The sequence below is a fragment of the Schistocerca americana genome, chromosome 2, assembly GCF_021461395.2.
Source record: "Schistocerca americana isolate TAMUIC-IGC-003095 chromosome 2, iqSchAmer2.1, whole genome shotgun sequence".
Lineage (NCBI taxonomy): Eukaryota > Metazoa > Arthropoda > Insecta > Orthoptera > Acrididae > Schistocerca > Schistocerca americana.
Window position 1 is genome coordinate 1,086,537,186 of NC_060120.1, and position 23,682 is coordinate 1,086,560,867.

Sequence of the window (23,682 nt, forward strand, 5' to 3'; positions counted from 1 at the left end):
CGAATCTGCCATCACAACTAAGTCATCCGCACATGCAAGACTGCTTATTTTGTGTTCACATATCTTAATTTCACCCAGCCAGTCTATTGTTTTCAACATATGATCCATAAATAATATGAACAACAGTGGAGACAGGTTGCAGCCTTGTCTTACCCCTGAAACTACTCTGAACCATGAAATCAATTTACCGTCAACTCTAACTGCTGCCTGACTATCCATGTAAAGACCTTTAATTGCTTGCAAAAGTTTGCCTCCTATTCCATAATCTCATAGAACAGACAATAACTTCCTCCTAGGAACCCGGTCATATGCCTTTTCTAGATCTATAAAGCACAGATACAATTCCCTGTTCCACTCATAACACTTCTCCATTATTTGCCGTAAGCTAAAGATCTGGTCCTGACAACCTCTAAGAGGCCTAAACCCACACTGATTTTCATCCAATTTGTCCTCAACTAATACTCACACTTTCCTTTCAACAATACCTGAGAAGATTTTACCCACAACGCTGATTAAAGAGATACCTCTGTAGTTGTTACAATATTTTCTGTTTCCATGTTTAAAGATTGGTGTGATTACTGCTTTTGTCCAGTCTGATGGAACCTGTCCCGACTCCCAGACCATTTCAATTATCCTGTGTAGCCATTTAAGACCTGACATTCCACTGTATTTGATGAGTTCCGACTTAATTTCATCCATCCCAGCTGCTTTATTGCACTGCAATCTATTGACCATTTTCTCCACTTCCTCAAATGTGATCCTTTTTCCATCATCATTCCTATCCAATTTTACCTCGAAATCTGAAACATTGCTGATCGTATTTTCACCTACATTGAGCAACTCTTCAAAATATTCCCTCCATCTGCCCAAGGCATCCACAGGAGTCACAGCAGTTTTCCTGACCTGTCCAAAATACTTGTCATTTCCTTCTTACCTCCCTTTCGAAGACTGCTAATTACATTCCAGAATTTTTTTCCAGCAGCTTGACCCATAGTCTCCAACCTGTTTCCAAAGTCTTCCCAAGATTTCTTCTTGGATGCTGCAATTATCTGTTTGGCTTTGTTTCTTTCTTCAACATAACTTTCTCTGTCTACCTGAGTTCTAGTATGTAGCCATTTTTGATACGCCTTCTTTTTCCTTTTACCGGCTGCCTTGACTGTGTCATTCCACCAAGCTGTTTGCTTCATCCTACTTTTACACACTACCGTTCCAAGACATTCTTTAGCCACTTCCAGTACTGTGTCCCTGTACCCTGTCCATTCCTTTTCCAATGACTGTAATTGACTACATTCAACTAACTGGTATCATTCTGAGATCGCTGTTATGTACTTGTGCCTGATTTCCTTATCCTGAAGTTTCTCCACTTTTATCCTCCTACATATGGACCTGACCTCCTGCACTTTTGGCCTCACAATCCCAATTTCACTGCAGATTAAATAACGATCAGTGTCATCAAAGAATCCCCTGAATACACGTGTATCCCTCACAGCCTTCCTGAATTCCTGATCTGTTATTATATAGTCAATGACAGATCTGGTTCCCCTGCCTTCCCAAGTATACCGGTGAATGTTCTTATGTTTAAAAAAGGAGTTTGTGATTACTAAGCCCATACTGGCACAGAAATCCAAGAGTTGTTTCCCGTTCCTGTTGGCCTCCATATCCTCTCCAAATTTACCCATAACCTTTTCATACCCTTCTGTTCGATTTCCAATCCTGGCATTAAAATCACCCATGAGCAGAACACTGTCCTTGTCCTTTACTCTAACAACTATATCACTGAGTGCCTCATAAAAACTATCCATCTTATCTTGATCTGTCCCTTCACAATGCAAATATACTGACACAATCCTAATTTTCTTGCTAGACACTGTCAGATCTATCCACATCAGTCGTTCGTTTACATACCTTACTGCAAGTACGCTGGGTTCCATTTCTTTCCTGATGTAAAGCGTTACACCCCATTGTGCTATTCCTGCTTTGACTCCTGACAGGTAGATCATGTATTCTCCCACTTCCTCTTCTTTCTCACCCCTTACCCGAATGTCACTAACAGCTAAAACATCCATCCCCATCTTACTTGCAGCCTCTGCCAGCTCTACCTTTTTCCCAGAGTAGCCCCCATTGATATTAATGGCTCCCCATCTCATTACCATTTGTTTGCCAAGTCGTATCTTAGGAGTCCCTGGTTTGTCAGTTAGAGGTGGGACTCCGTCGCCTCCAAAGGTCCGAGGCATTTTGCTCTGATTGTTGCCAGCATCATATTTAAAGTACCAGGGAAGCAGGTTGCTAGCCTTGCTTGCCCCGAGTCCCATTGAGTTTTACCCCTAACGGTTGAGGGACTAACTGGTGGATTTGGTAGTCTTTGCCCTATGAGCACAAAGGTGACCACGACTCAGAATATGTCCAAGATGCCCAGCCTTATTCCAAAGTAGCTGGTATCCCGACTGTCGGGACCACTTACTTGGCCACTCACCACTCATACGTTGCCCGTGGTTCATGAACTAGGACATCACTACAGGAACCCACACCATGAACCACGTAGATGTAGATGTAGAAGATGTAGAAGAATAATTTGACGTTCCGTTGCTGACACACGGTATGCTCTCTGGCTTATTGGTTGATGGTCTCTAGTGCTAATCCAGTGATTCACCATCAATTTGTCTAATTTGCTCTTCACGTGTGGACTGAAGCATTCAGAGAACTCATGAAGAATGGCAAGTAGCTTCTTCTGGTGTTCCTTAGTGAGATCAGGTGATAGTTGAGCTACAAGATCTTGTCTCATAGTGGTAGCTCTAATTTTGCCCAGAGACTCGGCGTGGGAGGTTTCTATGATGCTCAGCTGTTCTTCAATTAACAGCTCAGCATTTGCTATGCACATGCATCTTAGAAGGATCTGCGGTTCTCGGCGACAGTTAAGTATCCACAATTCACCAAATCCGTTCTTAAATGAGGCAACAGAGGCTGGGGTGACCAAGCTATTCTTCAGTGGTATGCTTCTCTTAAATTCCACCCATGGGATGATTCATGGTATGACACATGACAATTACCTTTCTCGTGCTGACTGCAGGAATGATCAGTTCATCCAGCACACATAGTCTCCACACATCTGAATGCGCATCTTCCTGTCCACAGTATCTCATCTCATCTAGCATAATCTTTGAGCGACCACAATCTATAATTGCCTTAGAAGCTTACGAAAAGTCCCATCCAAGAATGACATCATGACTACACTCTTGTAAGACGATGAATTCTAAGGGCTGTGTATGGCCACTTATATCCACACAAATGGTACATCTTCCTGTAGGTTTTACATATTTCCCATTAGCCGCCTTCAGCAGAGATGTTTTCTTGTCGACAAATACGATTTTCTGCAACTGGCGATGGTACATCTCCGAAATGACTGAATATGATGATCCAGAGTCCACAAGAGCTTTAGCTGGTCGGCCATTCATGAGGATATCAACGTAGTTTTCTATCATTTTTGTAGTGATCGACAATGGAGGATTTTTCTCTTCAGCGGCCTCACCTCCAAGGAAGGTCGCACCCTTAAGTTTTTAAGGTTGCTGCAACTAGGTGATCGGCTGGAGCTTCTAAACGGCGATGGAGCCCTTGATCAGCATGTTGGGAAGCGTCCTCTCCAGCGGCTAGCTTGCAGTGATGGTGACCTACGTCGTCCTGCACTCACATCTCCTTGTTCATCTTTGTCATCATGGAGGTGGCATCAGCCAAGATCGGTCTGCTATCTTCTGGCACGTGTGTCATCAAATACCCACCACCTTTCTCGACAATAGTGAACCACATGTACTGGTCGTCCACAGTGGAAACATACTGGCTGGTTATCTTGGGTCCTACAGACGTCAGCCTTTCTTGGTGCGCAAACAGGTTCTTCATGCGGCATTGTAGGAACATAACTGCACCTGGGTCTCGATTTTTTCATTGTTTTAAAGAGAAATGAAGGACGAGAGATTGGGTTCAATGTCTTTTCCACTTCCTCCTTTATGACCTCTTGAAGCGTCTCGGTTTTTTGCTTGCCATGCAATCCAAACCTGAAGGCTGAAGACTACACTACACAAACACACGAGATATTTTAAATTAAACTACAAAAAGATACAGAAAAATCTAAATAAGTAACTTGATTCTACGTAGAAGCTCATAAAAAATTAAGAAACTAACAACTGAGCTCACAAAATGACACAGTTACAACAATTAGCCTATTCAAATAAGGACACACCTGTTTATCAATGATTCAAAATAGGAATTGAGACAAATTTATTTGTAGTTATATTACTGCCTCAGAGTGAGACTATCAGTGCAGTCAATGCACAACAAAATTGTCAGACCCTAAAAAATTTCAAAAGGCTACATTCAAAACAAAAGGAGGGGAATGCTGATGTGAGGAGAATGCTTGTTGCACAAAATACCTGTCCTCACACAGCATTGGCCACCAGGGAGCTCTTCGACTTATTTAATTTAAATGTTTCTACCCCCTCCCCCCCCCCCCCCTCTCCTTCCCTATTCCACTGACTTGGCGCCTTCGGATTATCATCTTTTCACCTCCCTGAAGACACACATGTGAACAACGAGAAGGTGCAGAAAGAGGCTCTGAACTAAGGGAAGGATGTTGTGGGAGAGTTCTTCAAGTAGGGCATAAAGAAGATAGTGACATGATTCACCACATGTCCTGAACAGGTTGGCATTTGTGTAAAAAAATAGTCAACCAGTGCATCAACAGTAGCCTGTAATTTTTTTAAATTCACTTTTTCTAAAAGAAATTTAAAAATCTAGTACACTTACTATCTGAACATGCCTCATATATATTAAAAGCAACCAAAAGCATGGAATATAGTCTTAATGTAACCACTGTTACTGTAGTGTACTGCATGAAGAAAGACAAAGAGACGTTTTTTATATTACATATATTCTTTGGACCTCACTGCTTAAAAGTTTCCGCATGTGGTGATCCACAACTGTTTATTGAATTATTTAAAACAACTCCAGTTGCCATTGAGACTTTGTACTTGTACTATTATCTTTTGAATGTTGTTTCTCTTTAGCGTAATTTCTCAGAACCACCTAAAAATGGCTTAATACAAAAGGACAAAGCTGGTAGTGCACTCAATAACACATTCAAAGCAGCTGGAGCAGATTTTAATTTATTTAATAAAAGAACAAGCTAGAATAAACATGTCTGTTAGTTTCCATGATCTTTATTATGAAGAGGATACATTGCTATTGCTACCCACCGTATAGTGGTGATGTTGAGTCATAGGCAGGCACAATAAAAAGACTACTAAACAAGTGAGTTTTCGGCCAAAAGGCCTACTTCTGAAGTAGATAATACACACACACACACACACACACACACACACACACACACACACACACACACAAAAACTGTCTCTGGCTGTTGAGGCCTGACTCTGAGTGACTGAGCAACTTGTTGGCCAGAGGCAGTACTATTAATCTTCTTCATACTATTTTATTTTTGTTGCAAACAATGATTGTGATCAGGATTATCAGTAAATTTAGTACAAAGTAGCAGGAAGAGTTCACTGTGTTACTCCATCATAGACTGAACATGAAGTTGACTTTTATTAAAGCTATAGAGTTCTTTTCTTTTTAAGTAATATCTACACTATGTGAAAGTTCAGAACTGATCCTGCATAACTGTACACTGCATTAAAATATGGCTTCATGCTCAGAAAATTGCCAAGGAGGTATAGGTGTCAGTATAGGTAAACTCAAAAAGGAATAAGAACATTAAAAATATGTAATAGTTCAAATAGCACAGACTTCAAGTAACCACATCAGTCATACATAATGTCTGTCATGTATTATTGCTACTCAAAATGGTGATTGGTATGAAATATAAAAAATAAATTCTTTAATGACTTAATTACATTCCTATTAAATGACACTTTGTCTCTAATTACTTGTATGCCAAATGCAACCATTGATTTAATTTAGAATTTGATATTGTTGATAGTTCAGCAATGTTTTGTACTCATTCAGTATTTCTGAATGTATGCATATTATGAATATGTTCAAACCTTCATTGATTATTTCCTTTCATTTTCTCTGATTTCCATTCTTGGTGACACTTTTGAAGACGAAATATATTTGATAAAGAAGAATATGACAGGATTTCGACTAAAAATAAATCAGTTCCTTGCTATGCTCATGAAGAGAGCCCTGTACACAAAAAGGACATGGATTTTACTTCTTATAATGACAATAATACCTGTGTTCTTTTACATAATTGTCATTATTATTGTGCGTATAATGGGACAAATGGATGACCTGCCAGCTCTTGAACTCAGCTTACAGGTAAATATACAAATGACCACTATGATTTTTTTGTTGCTGTTAAATTGACTATGTTGCATAGACATACTTAAGATTAATAAAATGAAATTGATTTTTCTGTGGGAAAAATCTGTGATGATACAATTCAGAAATCTCTCAAAATATGTGTAAATATATAAGAAGCATTATACTTCACTATTGGAATTGTAAGTTTCTTCTTCAGAGTGAGAAGAATGTTTAGAATTTGGAGGAGGAAGCAGGTGGCAGAGGAGAAGTTTGGGGGGGGGGGGGGGGGGATTTTGCAGATCACTCATCACACTCACAAGTCAGTCAAGATCAGCACACTAGTTCAGTGATTTCTCAGAAATTTTCTGATGTCTTTTTCCCTTATCTTCACTTTTTATCCCCCAGCCTCAAGACTAGGGTACATACAGACAGTGTTTTCCATTTGGGAGCCCTCAGGAAGAAATAGAAAATAGTAATGCGAGGAACATATCTTGTGCCAAACAATACATGAAAAATATATTTTTTGATGTAGAAGTAGGTAGCAACTTCATCTAATTTCATGTTTTGTGTTTAAAGTTATCAAAGGAAGTAAAACTAATACATTTAGTGAAATTGAATGAAATGGCCAGTACCTGTAGACAGTAAGTTTGAGGGGTAGGAGTAATTATATATTACTAAAGTATTAGATTATCCTACGATAAGTGTACCCCAGAATATGAGAATTTACTTTCACATGACATAAGTTACCAGTCATTCTAAATGTCACATAATGTTCTAATTATGATTCATCTGGAATTGATGCCCTTCTGGACCTGATGATAAACTCTCACTCAAGATCTCTTTCTGATTTTACACTCCACAGTCACCTTATTTCTTTTTATCTAGGACAGTTAGCATCGTAGGAACATGATAGTACATAAATTCGTATTCTTGTGTCCAGTTGCATGAATGATGTCTGTAAGAAATCCCGCCAAGTGAGAGCCATGTGCTGTGATCTGCTTCCTACTCACAGAAGGAGTAACACCTACCAAAATATTTTTGTGGACCGAAACGGTTTATAGCACATGTGTTATGAACAGAATGAATGTGTTCAAGTGGTGTAGGGAATTCAGTAGAAGCAGAGCAAATGTTCATTGCAAACAGAGTTGTAGAAGACCCATTTTCACTGATGAGTTGGTGCAAAAAATCAAGGAAACTGCTTCTAAAGACCTACTACTTACAGTGCATAAAATTTCTGTGAAGTTTCCACAACTCTCCAGAATTCTCTTATACTATAGGCTCACAGAAATGCTGGGGTACTGGAAGTTGTGTGCAAGATGGGTCCCAAAACAGCTGGCAGAGCAGCACGAGAAAAATTGGGTCAGTAGCACCTGTGAGCAACTCGAATTGGGAGGTGAGGATTTTCTGAGCTCTGTTATTACTGGAAATGAAACGTGGGTGGATCATTACACACCTGAGACAAAAAGACAGACATCACAGTGGTGTCACACTAATTCCCTATTTGCCAAAAAATTTAAAACAACAATTCGGGATGAGAAATTTGTGGCCTAAGTGTTTTGAGTCTAAAGAGACATCACTTTGGTCAAATTTCTGCAACAGAGTCAGACCATCAATGCACAATAAAATTGTCAGACCCTAAAAAATTTCAAAAGGTGAATTCAAAACAAAAGGAGGGGAATGCTGATGTGAGGAGAGTGTTGCGCAAAATACCTGTCCTCACACAACATTGGCCACCAGGGAGCTCTTGGACTTATTTGATTTGAGTGTTTTTACCCCCCCCCCCCCCCCCCCCATTCCATTGACTTGGCACCTTCAGATTATCATCTTTTCACCTTCCTGAATGCACACATGTGAAGAATGAGGAGGTGCAGAAAGAGGCTCTGAACTGGGGGAAGGAAGTAGTGGGAGAGTTCTTCAAGGAGGGCATAAAGAAGATAGTGACATGGTTCACCACGTGTCCTGAGCAGGATGATGTTTGTGTAGAAAAATAGTCAATAGTCAACCAGTGTATCAACAGTATCTTATAACTTTTTAAATTCACTTTTTCTAAAAGAAAAAACTAAAAACTGAACATGCCTCATATATTAAAAGCCACCAAAAGAATGGAATATAGTGTTCGATGTAACTATTGTTACTGTAGTGTACTGCATGAAGAAAGACAGAGAGATGGTTTTTATATATTGCATACATTCTTTTGGATCTCACTGCTAAAAGGAACACTTATTAGTTTCCCCATGTGGTGATCCACAACTGTTTATTGAATTAATGAAAACAACTCCAATTGCTGTTGAGACTTTTATCTTGTACTTAAATCATTTAAATGTTGTTTCTCTTTAGTGTAATTTCTCAGAACCACCTAAAAATGGCTTAATACAAAAGGTCAAAACTGGTAGTGCACTCAATAACACATTCAAAGCAGCTGGAGCAGATTTTAATTTATTTAATAAAAGAACAAGCTGGAATAAACATGTCTATCAGTTTATCTTTATTATGAAAATGATGCATTGCTACTCACCATATAGTGGAGATGTTGAGTCATAGATAGGCATAACAAAAAGACTGCTAAACAAGTGAGTTTTTGGCCAAAAGGCCTAGTTCTGAAGTAGATATCAGCCACACACACACACACACACACACACACACACACACACAAAACCACTCTCTCTGGCTGTTCAGGCCTGACTGTGAGCAACTTGGTGGCCAGAGTCAGTGGACATGAGTGTGTGAGCTGTGCATAACCTAACTTAACGAGCACCTTCCATAATCCACAATTCGCACCATGAGTAAAACAAATTGTAAAAAAAAAAGGCTCACTTAACGAGCGATGTTTTGCATAATGAGTGACAAAGATTTAGTGCGACATCATCAGCCATTTGTGCACAGGAGAGGAAATGTTAAACAATATGGACATGTTTCATTGCTGCAAGCGGCATATGAACAATGTCTTTAGTATGTACTGCAGTCTGGGTTTAGTGCTCTTTCTGCCACCATCTTAGTGCACATCTTTCTAAACTTGTGTTCGTACATTGTTTTCTTATGTGCAAATTTTAATAACCTTCATAGAAATGTCCCAAAAGAAGCCAAAAGGTTGCTTCTGATATGGCTAAATGAAAAGCAGTTGCGATATGGCTAAATGAAAAGCAGTTGCAAGGTGATACTATTAATAAGAACATCATTTGTGAGAAGACGAGAATCATTTTTTCCGACATTGTTAAGAATATGCCAAGATTATCAGTGGCCGAAGATGTGTTTAAGGAAAGCTGTGGGTGGTTTGAGAAGTTTAAGAGAAGAACTTTCAGGCACAGTGAAGCAGCCAGCTGTGATACAAAGCAAGCAGAGAACTTCATGAACAACTTCAAAATGCTCATAGATTCTGAGGGTTATCTGCCTTGACAGGTTTTTAATTGTGACGATGAGTCTATTCTGGATAAAGATGCTGAAGCATATCTTTATAACAGCAGATGAAAATGCGTCACCCGATCACGAGCCAATGAAAGACCGTCTCACACTATTATTCTGTGCCAATGCAAGCAGTGATTTGAAAATTAAATCTCTGCTTGTTTACCATTCAGAAACTCCATGTGCCTTCAAGAAGTGTAAAGTCCAGAAGAGCAGGTTAAATGTGATGTGGATGCCCAACAACAAAGTTTGGATGACACGTGATCTTTGTTTGTGATTGGATCAATGAAGTGTTTGATCCTTCAGTGTTTGATATTTGCTTGAGAAGAATGTGCCACTCCATTTCTTGCATGTTATGGACGACTCTCCTGTCCATTCTTCAGGCCTACAAGACCACCTCTGTGAAGAATTTCAATTCATAAATACCCAATTTCTGTTTCCCAACACACTCAGTTACTCCAGCCTATGGACCAGCAGATTATTTCTAACTTTAAGAAGCTCTACACTAAAGCACTCTTTGAGCATTGCTTTAAGTTGACTGAAGCTACCAATCTCACTCTCTCAGAGTTTTGGAAATATCGGTTCAACATCATTGACAGGGTCAAGATGATCAAAAAGGCACGGGAAGGGGTTACTGAGAGAATGCTCACTCCTACTTGCAAGATGCTTTCGCTGGAGTGCAAAATCAGATGTGGCTCTGAAGCATTTCAGTCTATACCTGTGGTGCCTGTAGTAAACAAGATTGTGTCTTTGGCCAAGAGCACAGAACTAGAAGTGTCTGGCAATGATATCGACGAGCTTGTGGAAGATCACAGCCCAGGAGTGACCACCGAGGAGCTTATGAAGTTGCAGTGTGTTTCACAACAGGAAATTGTGGAGAGAGGAGTTCTTCAGAGGAGGAGGAGGAGGAAGAGGAGGAGGAGGAGGATGAGGAGCAGGAGGAGGATGAGGAGGCAGTAACAGCAACAGCCAAGCTGCAATCTTCTGGCGCAATAAGAGAAATGTTGAAAGCATGGGAATTGGGTGCATCGTACATTGAAAATCATCACCCCAATAAAGTAGTGGCATACATACTACAGATTTATTTGATCATAATTCTATGCCACATTTGGTCAGGTATTGAAAGATTGACAGAAACGAATGACTATAGATAGCTTCCTAGTAAAAAAAACTAGTCATGTATCATGAATGATAAACTGCATAATACTGTATGTATAATTTTCTTTGAATAAATGGCATGAGTAAGGTAAAACTTTTAGTATTTTTTCTGGATGAAATGCATCATCATATTTTACATTAATTTATATGTGATAAATTGTTTTGCTTCACAAGTGTTTTGCACTATGAGTAAGATTCTGAGACAAATTACACTTGCTATGCAAGATTCCACTGTGTGTGTGTGTGTTTTGTCTACTTGTGAAGGAGGCCTTTTGCCCAAATGCTCATATTTTTAACAGTCTTTTTGTTGTGACTGTCTGCAACTCAGTGTGTCTCCGCTATACGGCGAGTAGCAACCTGTTCTTTTCATATATTGTTATTATTCCATATTGGGTTTTCCATTGTTTGATTTTCCAGGATCTTTCTCGTTTTGATCAAATCTTTTGACCAAAATATTATTTTCAGAACTCTACAGTGTAATGGTGCCAAGAACAGAGATGTGTATCTATACAAAATTATCTATCAGTACTCCTCAAAAGTATGTGTTGAGCTATCTCCCATTTTCGCGTCTTTCTAAATTACCGTGTGTCTAAGAGTGAAACAGGGTAACTTTGATTTATATTCACATTGAACAAGTTCCAAAAATGGTATTCAGATTATTAGTAATTATTGTCATCACTTGATAGTAGTGGCACAGGTGTTAACAATGATTTCTATTATAGTTGTGCTACTGAAAGAGTGTCTGTGACAGCCAGTGACTATGTTATCAGTGCTACTATGTGGTATAGTTGTTCCTTGTTACATCTTGTTGGTTGCCCAACTATGTATATAGTACCAGAAAATTGCAGAGCTGTTGCAATGTTGTACTACTGAAGTGTGAAGAAACCTCAAGGGATCAGGTCATTCTCTCTTTGTAATTACAAGGGCATGCTGAAAGTAATGGCTCCAAAACTTTTATTCTGTTCTCAATATTGGTTATGTCACGCATATTACTCTCTCAATTTTGCTGCTTCGCTGGCAAGTTGCAGCCCGCTGCCACTACAGGGCTCCAAATTGTGGTGTGTAACATGGCTGTGTGTAATGAACCTAAGTCAGTGTGTGAGAAACACTTCGCTGCAATCAAGTTTCTAACCACAGAAAACATGCCTCCAGTTGAAATCCGTAGAAGAATGAAAGCTGTGAATGGTGACAATTGTATCGACATCAGTGATGCTCGACATTGTGTTGTTCGTGCTCGTGTCAGTGAGTTGGTCACCAGTTAATTCTGGTTTTGTTGTGCAGTCAACATCAGCTATACTGAACCACTCACTCTTGTCACTGAGCTCAAGGTCCACTTGTAAAGACAGCATCAAATGTTAACACTTAGTTGGTGCCACAATTTAGTTTTGCATACTTTAATATATAAGAACATTGTCACTAATCTATAAAAAAAAATGTATGCAGAGTAACACTCATTGATCGAGTTAGAACCAAGTTATTTTGCACTAAAAGTGCCTGAAATATTACACTTAGTGGCAGTCAGCTGTCTACTGATCCATATTGCAGATGACGAGCCATCCACTAGTCCAGTCATAATTGTAGCAGTGGCTGTGTAGGTACCAGAAATGGGATGTAACAATATAGTGCTGTGCATTTTCATGTTTTCATGGCACGATGACTACCCCCATTAAATTTCGGGTGTGCAGCCACATAACTGCAGCTTCTTCTTGTATTAGTTGGCTGAATGTTATACAGCCATAATATTAGAAGAAGAAGATGAAGAAGCTTTATTTATGCAATTATGTGTTTAATGGAGCAATTTTTTGACATTTTGAACATGAAGGTGATGGGTTCCTTAACAACATTGTGATAGGTGATGAAAGCTGGATTCAGCATTTTGGAAACAAGAGAGCACCAATGGAGTTCTGCCACAAAGAATCACCAACACCAAAAAAGTTCAAGACCATGCCACAAGCAGACAAAGTCACACTATCAGTGTTCTGGAATTTTCAAGGCGTGGTGCATTTCTAATTCACGCTAAAGGTGCCACCATAAACTCTGAAAGGTGTAGTGAGAGCCTCAGAAAACTGAAAGCACGTATTCGAAGAGTTCATCCACACACAGAGCACCCTCTCATTCGGCATGATAATGCCAGACCACAAATGAGTGCTGTGAAACCTGCAACAGCCTAATGCCTCGGGTTCACTGTCATTGATCATCTTCCATACATTCCCGACTTGGTCCCATCTGATTGTCATCTTTTTCCATAGTAAAAGACGGCATTTGACATCTTCACTTTGACAGTGATGAAGTGGTGCAAACACAGGTGAAGTTTTGCCTCTGTCAACAAACAGTCTACATTGACAGTATCAGCAAACTGGTCTTCCCTCATGAGAAATGTGTTCCTCACCATAGCGAGTATGTTGAGAAATAAATATGTTGATGTGAAGAATAAAGATGTAGAATGTTAGTAAAGTTTTTTTTATTTAAAAAGCTTTACGAATTTTCACATAAAAAATTTGGATGCTTACTTTTCAGCATGCTGTAATAAAAAGAAAAGGTTTGGAAATATATGTCAAGATAAAGCAAATATTACCAAATTTCACTATCTCATAACATATTTTAATGCATAGATGCATATCGTACCTGTATCTCACGGAAGACGGTAGACACCACAGTCTTCAAAGAGACTATTGCCATCATTCACATCTCCTATGCTACTGTCACTGTCTTCATTGACACTGCTGCTGCTGCTGTTGCGATCCCTTACTCTTATTATAAACTCCTCCACTCTTTGTTCCAGTGCTTCTCAGTGACATTCCTCTTCCAAGATGTGCCACATATGGGTGCCAGTAATGTTCTGTTTAGTAGGAGTAATAGTGCTCACTTTTATTTCTCTCTGCAAAATAAAATTTCACCTGAGCCCACACGGATTATATTGCATTGATATGACAATGATATGGTGAAAAGCACAAGACTCTAGGACCACTTTCTTCCACAATTTTGTCAATGTCATAAATGATATTATGGGATTCATGCTCTTTCATTATTTCCAGCAGTTCTCCATTTTTTTACTTCCATATCAAATGACTCTATGCTGTTCACCTGTAGCCAGTCTATAGTGTTACTTTTCCTGCAGCTGCATCTTGAGGCTTTGTTTAATCAGATGGAATGATACAAAACATTATTGAATATTATAGAGGAGCTATTTTCTATATTTTGTAGCAAAGAGTGTATGAACAACTCTTTAAATTTTGTTGCCATCATTTCCTTCTGGTATTCCCCAAATTTGTAGGGTGCAAGAAAATGTCAAAACATTTGGAACAAACTCACCAATCATTGCAGCATGTAAAAGAATGTGGCAACTACCTTCGGCAACTGGAGCTTCTATTGCTCATCATGCAGTGTTATCAGTCCACACAGTCAGTCTCCAATTACCGTCATTAACCCATGTTTCATCCAACCAAATGATTTTTGCATGTAAATATTTCCCTTAAAAATGATGCCTCCAGGCAACAATATCCTACTGTTCAAGTAGAACTCCAGGTAATATTTTCCATGGAAACCCTAACTCCTTTAGCACACCTGAAGCAGCTTTTTCTGGATGCAATATTCTTTCCACTTGTAACAGTCACGTGTGTTGTTGTCTTCAGTCTGAAGACTGGTGTAATGCAGTTCTCCACACTACACTATCTTGTGCGAGCCTCACCTGTTCATTTCCAAGTAACTACTGCAACCCACATCGATTTGATCCTGCTTACAGCATGTGTCTGTTGGTCTCCCTCTACAATTCTTGCCCCCACACTTCCCTCCAGTGCTAAATTGACAGTTACTCAATTTATCAGAATGTTTCCTGTCAACTGATCTCTTCTTTTAGTCATTATGCAACTGATATCTTTTGTATCCAATTCTTTTCAGTACCTTCTCATTAATCATGTGATAGACCTATACATTTTGATATACATATTTGGCATTCTTCTGTAGCACCACATTTTAAGAACTTTTATTCTCTTCCATAGGAGGCTACACTCCAAACAAATGCCCTGAAAAAAGAATTTGTATCAAATTTATTTGAAAGTCTAAGACTTCCTACCAAATTTATTTAAAAATCTTATTCCCTCAGCACTGCCTGATTTTATTCTACTACATTCAACTACCAGTTTTTTGCTTTTGTTCCACCTGTTGTACAACTATCTGTATCATTAAGAGACACAAGCGAACCAACCCTGGCTCTGTATTCGCCCAATATCGTCCTCTTGTTAATTATCAAGTTCCAGCAGCATGTAGTCTGGTTTTTCCTTTACTCAAAAGGGCAGCAGTGGGTTCCTGTAGGCCTCCAGCACACTTGTCCATCACTATGCTTTTCACAGGGGTTGCTTCAATTTTCAGGTTTCAACAGGAAAACAGTTTGTTCTATGACTTTTGACAGTGGTATAAGAGGCCAGCCATTATTCCTTTCTTCCTCAAAATAGCATATTGTGCAATATATGAGTTCACAAGATGGGCTTTTTAAGGTTGTGACCCTGACTACTTTCCTGGGGTTTAAGAATGAGGTTATATTACATAAATTTGAAGTTAAAAGAATGCCACTTTTCACCACATTCTTAACATAAAGTGAATAAGTAACTCACAATTTGTGACAAACAATTAGCATGGAATAAACTCTTTGGAGCCACTGAGAGCCACCATGTGTGACCTTTAGTTTTAGGGGAGGCAATACAGTGCCATCACCATGCCAACGTTTATGAATTTCAGAGCATGGATTGGTGCTGTGTGTAGTCTCCACACAATGTGCTCAACGTGTGTGAAGCATCAGGGACATTCTTCCAGTGGCCTGATTATAGTACAATTTACTCTTGTTCCTCCCACAGAAACATAGTATTGTGCTGTGTTTTGAACTAGTTCTTATCAATATGCTGCAATAAATATTTTTGAGTTATATAAATAGTTGGTATTCTTCACTAACATACAAATGACAAATGGTTTATTAAATAAGGTCTGCCAAAAAGGGAGCAAGGTTGTTCACATTTGAAATAGTTATTTTTCTGGTGTTTCAGTACATGACTGTTTTGCAAACTTGGACTGTCTCTTTATACCCTGTGACAGGTTTGATCAAAATTGATCAATTCAGTGGCAGTGGATGAGCAGTTTAATATAGATCCAGACTCACAGTCTGTAAAATGCAGTATTCCAAGTCTGACTCAAGCAAAATGAGTATAAGGATAGAAATGTATGAAATTGCTGAAAATAATCAGTGGTTATTATCTTAAAAGTAAGATTTTTTGAGAGCATGCATGTTTTCATTTTTCCTTCTGCTGTTCAGCCCAGACAATTTTTACAAGTAGTTTTTCCAAGTGGTTTATTATGATGTACTGTGTCAATAGTAGTGTGAGCAGTTTCATAAACACGCACTGCAATGTGTAGAAATTCAATTGAAACAAATAGTAATTCAATATACATACAATTATACTAGTGTCAATGGGGCACTGGTACATATTTATCTGTATTTGCTACTAAAAGTGATTATAAATCCTGTCTAACCTCAAGATGTCATTTTCTTTATGAAAATCTGATTTCCAGTGGCAGGGAGTTGCTGACAACAACCTAGGATTTCAAGAAGAAAACTTGTTACTCATCCAAAAGAAATGCTGTAGGCAATCAATTCCTAGTGTTATATTTTTGATTGTCAATACTCGCTCTCCTTGTCGTGGGTGAACACAAGAGTTATTTGCATTAGTTCAAGTGGGACATATTTAACTATCTACCTCACAGTCCTAGTTTGATTCCAATTGATCCACATTTGTTCATGAACATGAAGCAGTATCTTGAGTTCTTTGAAACTGGCCAGACAACTGGCAGACAAATGTTTGAATGCAAGAGTTGTATGCTACTGTTAATATTGGCAAACCAGAAACATGAGACACATCGTTAGCATTCCTTGGAATCATGCTCACATCATATCCAGCATCCATGAGGGCTAGAACCCTGAAGTCGTGTCAGTGAAAAAAAGCCTAGATGAAACCCTCACAGTCAAAACAGTAGCATTTTTGGAGCAACGTAGGCACTCTGCAGCTTTTACATGGTCCACGCACCTGTATGTGCCTATTGGGGGCATTTGGGTAATTGCAGGGCTTTGTACACCATCTGCTGCTTCAGCCAAAATGTCTGTGGTACCAATACCATTTACTTTGGCAAGGAGAATGTTGACACTCCTTTCCTACTATCTTCCTGCTGCTGTTATCCAACCTAACAATGAGTGTAGCCAATGCATTGAAACTACTGTGCAGAGTTGCGTCTGTCATGCTCACACTAGCAAGCAGAATGTACGTGTCCAGGCTACTCTCACTGGGCATGCATGATGCAGGGCCACCTTCATGAGCTTGTGTAAAGCACCACAAGAATTAGTATTGCTAGCAGTAGCAGTTGTTACGTCGTCCCTTTTCTTTGCTGAATCATCAACTGAAAGTTCATGGAAAGTGGATAGTATCACTTGTACACCTTGAGGTAATCATCACAGCCAAAAAAGCTTCACCAATTGCTCTGATAAAAGTTCCAACCCCATCAAAGTGCGAAGTGAATGCAGCACTTGTGATGGGGAACCCCCAGCCCAGAAATCACTGTCCACAATTTGACTGAGACACAATTCCGGTGGCATCAAGAAATGTTGTCAAACAATACCTTTAAAAACAGTAAAATAATGTTGTGGTACAATAATGTCCAACTGTTCAGTGAAATTCAACTCCAACTGGGATATAACTACAGCCAGTCTGTCAGTGCCAGAGATGATGCCATGAAGCTGGAAAATCACCTCCTCCTGAGCCAGCTGCAACTGAGGTCTTGTTGACCAGAAAGCCAGAATTTTTACATTGCTCAGTTCTGAGCCATTTCCACCATCAGAAGTGTTGTTGAGAACCGCAGGGGCAGTAGGTTGAGGAGCAGAGCAGGATAACAGCAAACCTTGCTGTTCCAGTCTCCATGGTGTGCGGTGCAAGAACTGACTACCACCATAACTCTGGCAGCAAATTAACACATGGAAGTTTTAGGCTCATTGACACAAATGCTAAATTACTGGTGCTGGCAAAATTCTAGGGAATTGACTTAGTAAATAATTGATAATAAAACATAGACAAAATGAGTACTTAAAATATATAGTATATAGACGTAAGTGGTTGGCAACCCATTGTAGTGACACACTCGGTGGCAAAACCGTGATAGTAGCGAAAGTACAAAATACTATCTCTCTTACACAAAACTCTCTTATTCTCCAGTTATATTTCATAACAAAATAAGTATAAGTATTCTCTGTTATTCTCTTTATGCTCTTGTTTGTATCTCCATACTGACTGACATGTCTTTGGTGTGTCTACCTACATGAATGCTGTCTTTAGGTCATGCCAATGTTATTAGTAATGCTGAAATGTTAAAAGTGATTTCACGTCCCCTTCAGTTTTTAGATCAATAATTGCCCTTACACCCCTTGATATTATTAAACGTTAACCTCTTTCCATATCTCCTACTTTAATTTTTATTCCTTGTCTCACAACTACGTAATGTTGGTTGTTGGCAGTCTCCTAACCAGTTGTGCTGAGTTGCAGTTGTTATTCCTTTTGTTGGCTCTCTCACTTACCTCCTCCCTAATGCTCATTGAGGACAGTTCAACGATTCTGGTTGCCTCTCGATGACGTCGACGTAACTTACCTGTCGGCGTTTTTGGTTTTGAATAAAATTAGAGTCCATTTGCCATGTATAGAGCATATAGGAAGGAAGGTACTTTCCTTAATGTTGAAAATGTATGTAAAGTTATACAAAATAATCGCTGTATAGTGGTTAAGACTTCTATGTTGAAAATCAGTGCTGCTTAAGGCACTAAGGTGCAGCAGGCATTGCACTCGCAAGATAGCAGAGTTCTGACATTATAGATATGGCTGGATCTAACCGGTGTGGGAGCAGCACTGGCATGCACAGCTAAGAGGTCCATCCTACTGGCAGGACATCGAACACTAAATAACTCTAGAATAATTCTCTGTGAAAGGCGGGTTCAGTGATTGTTTTATAGTACTAATGGTGACTGTCAGTGTAACTCGTATACCTAATGTCGTAGATAGAGGCATAGATGACTTCTCAAGTAACTCTTTGCAGGTCATGGGTTCAATGTTAGTAGGAACTCTCTCTTTCCCAACTGAAGTATGCGGCAGTTTTATATTTTACTTTGACCATTACTCTGTTGAAAGTTATTTGCATGGTGTTCAATTGGAGCTTTTATCGCTCCCTTCTTTACAACTCCTGATTAGCAGGTACATAAAACACTCTAAATGGTACTGTTGCAACAGATTAAAGATTAACTTCAGTAGTCGTCATATTAGTGAAGGTAAAAATGGTATAAGGTGTAGATGTTTCGTGTACTTCCTGTTTTTGCTAACGTTTATCGTAGCCATTGCTGTATATTGCACTAGGTGACATGGCTTAGACACTTCAGGAATGCAGGGGTGTGTGCTTTCTTAGCAGTTGTTTCTCTTGCCTGTGGCTGGATACAAAATTGATGGCTGGGCTTGGTCCCAACAGGGGGTGGGGCAGTGGTGGGAACAGAAAAGGCCCTATGTATGTGGAGGCAGGGTAGCCTTCCTTGCTATGCGCAGAGTGAAATTCCTCTGGGCGGGTACTAGATTCCTTCCAGGCTTACCGTATGTTGTTCATGACATTTATTCATGGAGGGCCTTCTTTTCAAGGGACACAGATAACTTAATCTTTAAAATTCACAGAACTGTCACTATTCATTTACTCACTTAGACCCTCTGTTCTTCTAAAATGTATGTAGTTGATAGATTTTATATTTCTGCATGAACTGTGATGATGACTTGACTCTCTTAAATATCATTTACTTGAAAGTCGGGGCTAATAACTTCTGAAGTTGACAGTGGGGTATGCAGTTAGTACTGTTATTCTGGAGTGGTATTAACTCAGTTTTTACTCTACTTTACTTTATTTTACAGTGGTACTTCAAACTCAATCCTTTTGGCTGACACGTTTCCCACACAGTGGTCACTTTACGGAATAAATATCACGGCAAGGACCAGCTTCCTTCTATTTAGTGGATTAGGTGATATACAAAAAGTTTTTTGTTTTTTTCATACTGAAAATTCAAATAACTGACATGAATAGATTTCTAGTCTAGAGTAAAACTAGTAGACTCTGTAAGGCAATATTAGGCTGGTGAGTTTATTTTTATAACTATCTTCTTCAGGTCTGTCGATTACATTGTAACCGTACGGTGGAAGGTGTGCAAGCATTGCACGGGGGGCTTACTCCACCGCGCCCAAGGCACGTGGCCTGCGGGGAGGAGGGAAGGGAGTGAGGGGTACCACATCACAAAGCAGCGCGGGGAGGGGCAGAATCCTAACGGCCGCTCACTCGGCGGGGAGGGCAAGGCTTGTGGTCTGTAAAGAAACTGCGTGCGGCTTTCTTGCCTGGCATTAACCACCAACTTTCTCTTTTGCCTTTGGTATGTAGAAACATGTAGTATCATGAAAACTTACCTCGTTGTCTCGCAAGTGGCATATTAAGAAACAATAATATAGCACTTATGGAGGGCTCCTTTTACTTTTAAAGTAACATATTTGATGTTTAACTTGAACGTATGTATTCTTGTCAATTGAAGACACTGTCTCTCTAGTCTGATGTTTGAATTTTTTTTCCCTTTTTAACATTGTTATCACGGGTGTCTGAGCTCTTAGCATAAACATACGCGTAATGTGGTGTATCCCAAAATGTAAGTAGAAGGCGGCAGTTTGTCTCTGATCTTGTGTTAAGGGTAGTTATGAGTACGTGTTACTAACGTGCTTTTATGGCAAAGCTTTAACAGCTGTTCCTGTTCACTGTTCACTAAATCAACGTGCGAAGTGTCATTCCATTTGACATATAAAAGATTAATTGTTCTTACTCTGTGTTCTACTGACAAGGACAACTTTTCCCCTTAATTCCCTTACTACTGAGTGATTGTGTTTCCAGCTCATTAACACTACAACAACATTACTGGAGACATTGAATGATGCGAGACAAAATGATTACGAAAAATTCCAATTCCTTCCCATTAACATATAACATCCTAACTTATATTATAAATGGTTTCCAATACTTATGAATACTTACAAATAACATGCACAACTTAAAAGAATATATTGCAATGACGGCGGTTTCCTATCAGTTAATTCTTTTGCTTCACTAAAGACTTTCCAAATTAAATACGTGGCATGCTGGACCTAGTCCCTAGATCGTAATTTTGACCTTAGAGCATATCTAGGTCGTGCTATAGGCGGTTGCACTACTTTCTTTGTCTTCTCGGATGGAGCTACTTGTGTAGCAGGCTCTGCTCGACTGTCTGGCAGAGGTAGCTCGGAACCCTTATACGACTTTAGCCTGTCAAAATGAACAATCACTGTCCTTTCTGATAACTGAATTTCTGCATTTACCAATGAAGTAAGCCACATGATGGGGCACGGACCTTCATACGTAGGAGTGAACTTCTTCATCCTTCACTTCTTAACTACTGGATTGCACAACATCTCTAAATCTCCTACCTTGTACTCGGGCATTATTGCTCTCTCAGTACTCATTTTTAACTGCTGAGCCATAGCTTTTGCATTGTTTCCTCTTACTTTCTTCCAAATAGCTTTTAAGTGTCATGCCAAACCTTCACATCCGTGGATCTAATCCCTGGGGGCAGTTTGTCAATATCAAAAGGTGAATTCGTGGGTCAGCCATATACTGCCTCGTAGGGGGAGCATCCAGTGGCCTCACGGATATGGCTATTATACGCTGACGTGACGTATTGGACGTACCTGTCCCAATCAGAATGATTTTTATTGACATAATAACAAAGCGTACGTGTAACTGTGCGGTGCGCTTGCTCTAAGTGTCCATTAGCCTTGGTGGAATGGGGTCATCCTCCACTTTTTGATTCACAATAGTTGACAAACTTTTGTAAATAAGGTTGACATAAAGTTCGTGCCTTGATCTGTAAGTACAGCTTCAGGGCTTTCATATGTGGGTGACAAATGCTCGAGCCACAGTTTCTGCTGACATGTCCGGTATGGGGACAAGAATTGGGAATCAGGAAAAATGATCTATAATTGACGTTATGTACTGGTTGTTCTGTGGACTCAAAGGGAAAGGACAGACAGTATGTGCTGCTACTAAGGCCCAGGGGCAAGTGGCTTCTGGCACTTGTTGTAAAGGTACATTCGTTCAAGGTGGTAATGACCTCCTAACGCAGGGCAAACAATTTTGTATATACCTTTGCACGTCTAACCGTCTGCCTTCCCAGAAACAATGGGCGGCTATTCGACAATTGGTGGTGCGAAGACAATTATGACACGCTTGCAGGCTATCATGACATTGTACTAATATCTTAGGACGTAATTCTTTTGGGATTACTACTCGTTTACTCAGTGGTGTTTTTCGATACAAAATTCGATGTTTGACAGAAAATTCGGGCAAAGTTTCATACTTCTGGCATTCAACATCTCTTTGCTGTGCTTCCCTCAATTATTCAACAGAAATATCATTGGCAACAATTACTCTAACCTTCCGGCTTAATGCATCGGCGTTTTGATGCAACTTGCCCAGTTTACGTTTCAGCTCGTATTCAAATTTGCTCAATTTCAAAGCCCAACAAGTTAACCTGCTACTGAGATCTTTTAAGCTTAGCATCCACTGTTATGTGGTGTGATCTGTAATGACAGTAAACTTCCTCCCTTACAAATAGCATCAAAAGTAGGTAACGCCAAACATGAGTGCTAGAAGTTCCTTCTCAGTCGTACTGTAATTCAGTTCCGCTTTGTTATGCTGTCAAGACACATAACCAATTGGTCACTCTTCTCCATTGATTTCTTGTGACAAAATGGCTCCTATGGCATAATCTGAGTCATTGCCGACAGAATAAATGGTTTTTCAAAATCCGTGTAAGTTAGCACAGGGGTTCTAGCCAAAACATGTTGAATTCGTTGCATTGCTTCATCACATTCCTTGGTCCAGGTGAAACTAACTCCTTTCTTCAATAGTTTAGTCAGGGGCTTAACAACGGTAGCATAATTGTTCACAAAAGTCTATAATAATTTGCAAGGCCTAAAAATGACTGTAATTCTTTGGTACATGTTGGTGTTGGAAAGTCCTTTACTGGCGTGGTCAAATGGGGATCCAGTTTGATACCTTACTCACTTATTATATGTCCTAAATATTGTACCTGTGATTGGGTAAAGGCACACTTCTCCAATTTCACACTCAGGTGGGCTTCTTTCAACTTTTCCAATACATCCTTCAAGCTCTCTGCATGATCCTTTATGGTCTTAGAAAAAAATTGGCGATTGGGCAAAGCCACACTTCTCCAGTTTCACACTCAGGTGGTCTCCTTTCAACCTTTCCATTACGTCCCTCAAGCTCTCTGCACGTTCCTTTATGGTCTTAGAAAAAAATGATAATGTCGTCTAAATATACTAAAAATGTTGTGGGTTTTAGTCAGCGCAGCAAGTCTGCAAATCTCTGGTAAGTGGCAGGTGCATTCCTCAAACCAAATGGCATTCTTACAAATTCATATAGTCCCATAGGTACAATGAAAGCAGTTTTATGGCGATGATGACGTGCAGCAGGGATCTGGTGATATCCAGAGTGCAAATCAAGTGTGGTGAAAAACTTACAGTTGCCTAGTCAGTCCAAGGTTTCATCAATACGTGGTGGGGGATATGTGCCCGGAGTAGTTACTCTGCTCACTGCCCTCATATCGACACAGTTGATAGGCTTTCTCACCATTTACTGACTTCTTCAGCATGATGACCACGGGAG

At 39.6% G+C, this 23,682-nt stretch overlaps 1 protein-coding gene across 1 annotated transcript in view; it reads left to right on the top strand.

Moving 5' to 3' along the window:
- The window catches only part of LOC124594686 (phospholipid-transporting ATPase ABCA3-like), a 543,403-nt gene that overhangs the window by 247,386 nt on the left and 272,335 nt on the right, over positions 1-23,682 (top strand). The window contains exon 15 of the mRNA XM_047133052.1: positions 6,110-6,327. Coding sequence (XP_046989008.1) covers positions 6,110-6,327 — 218 coding nt within the window. The remainder of the gene's footprint in view (positions 1-6,109; positions 6,328-23,682) is intronic.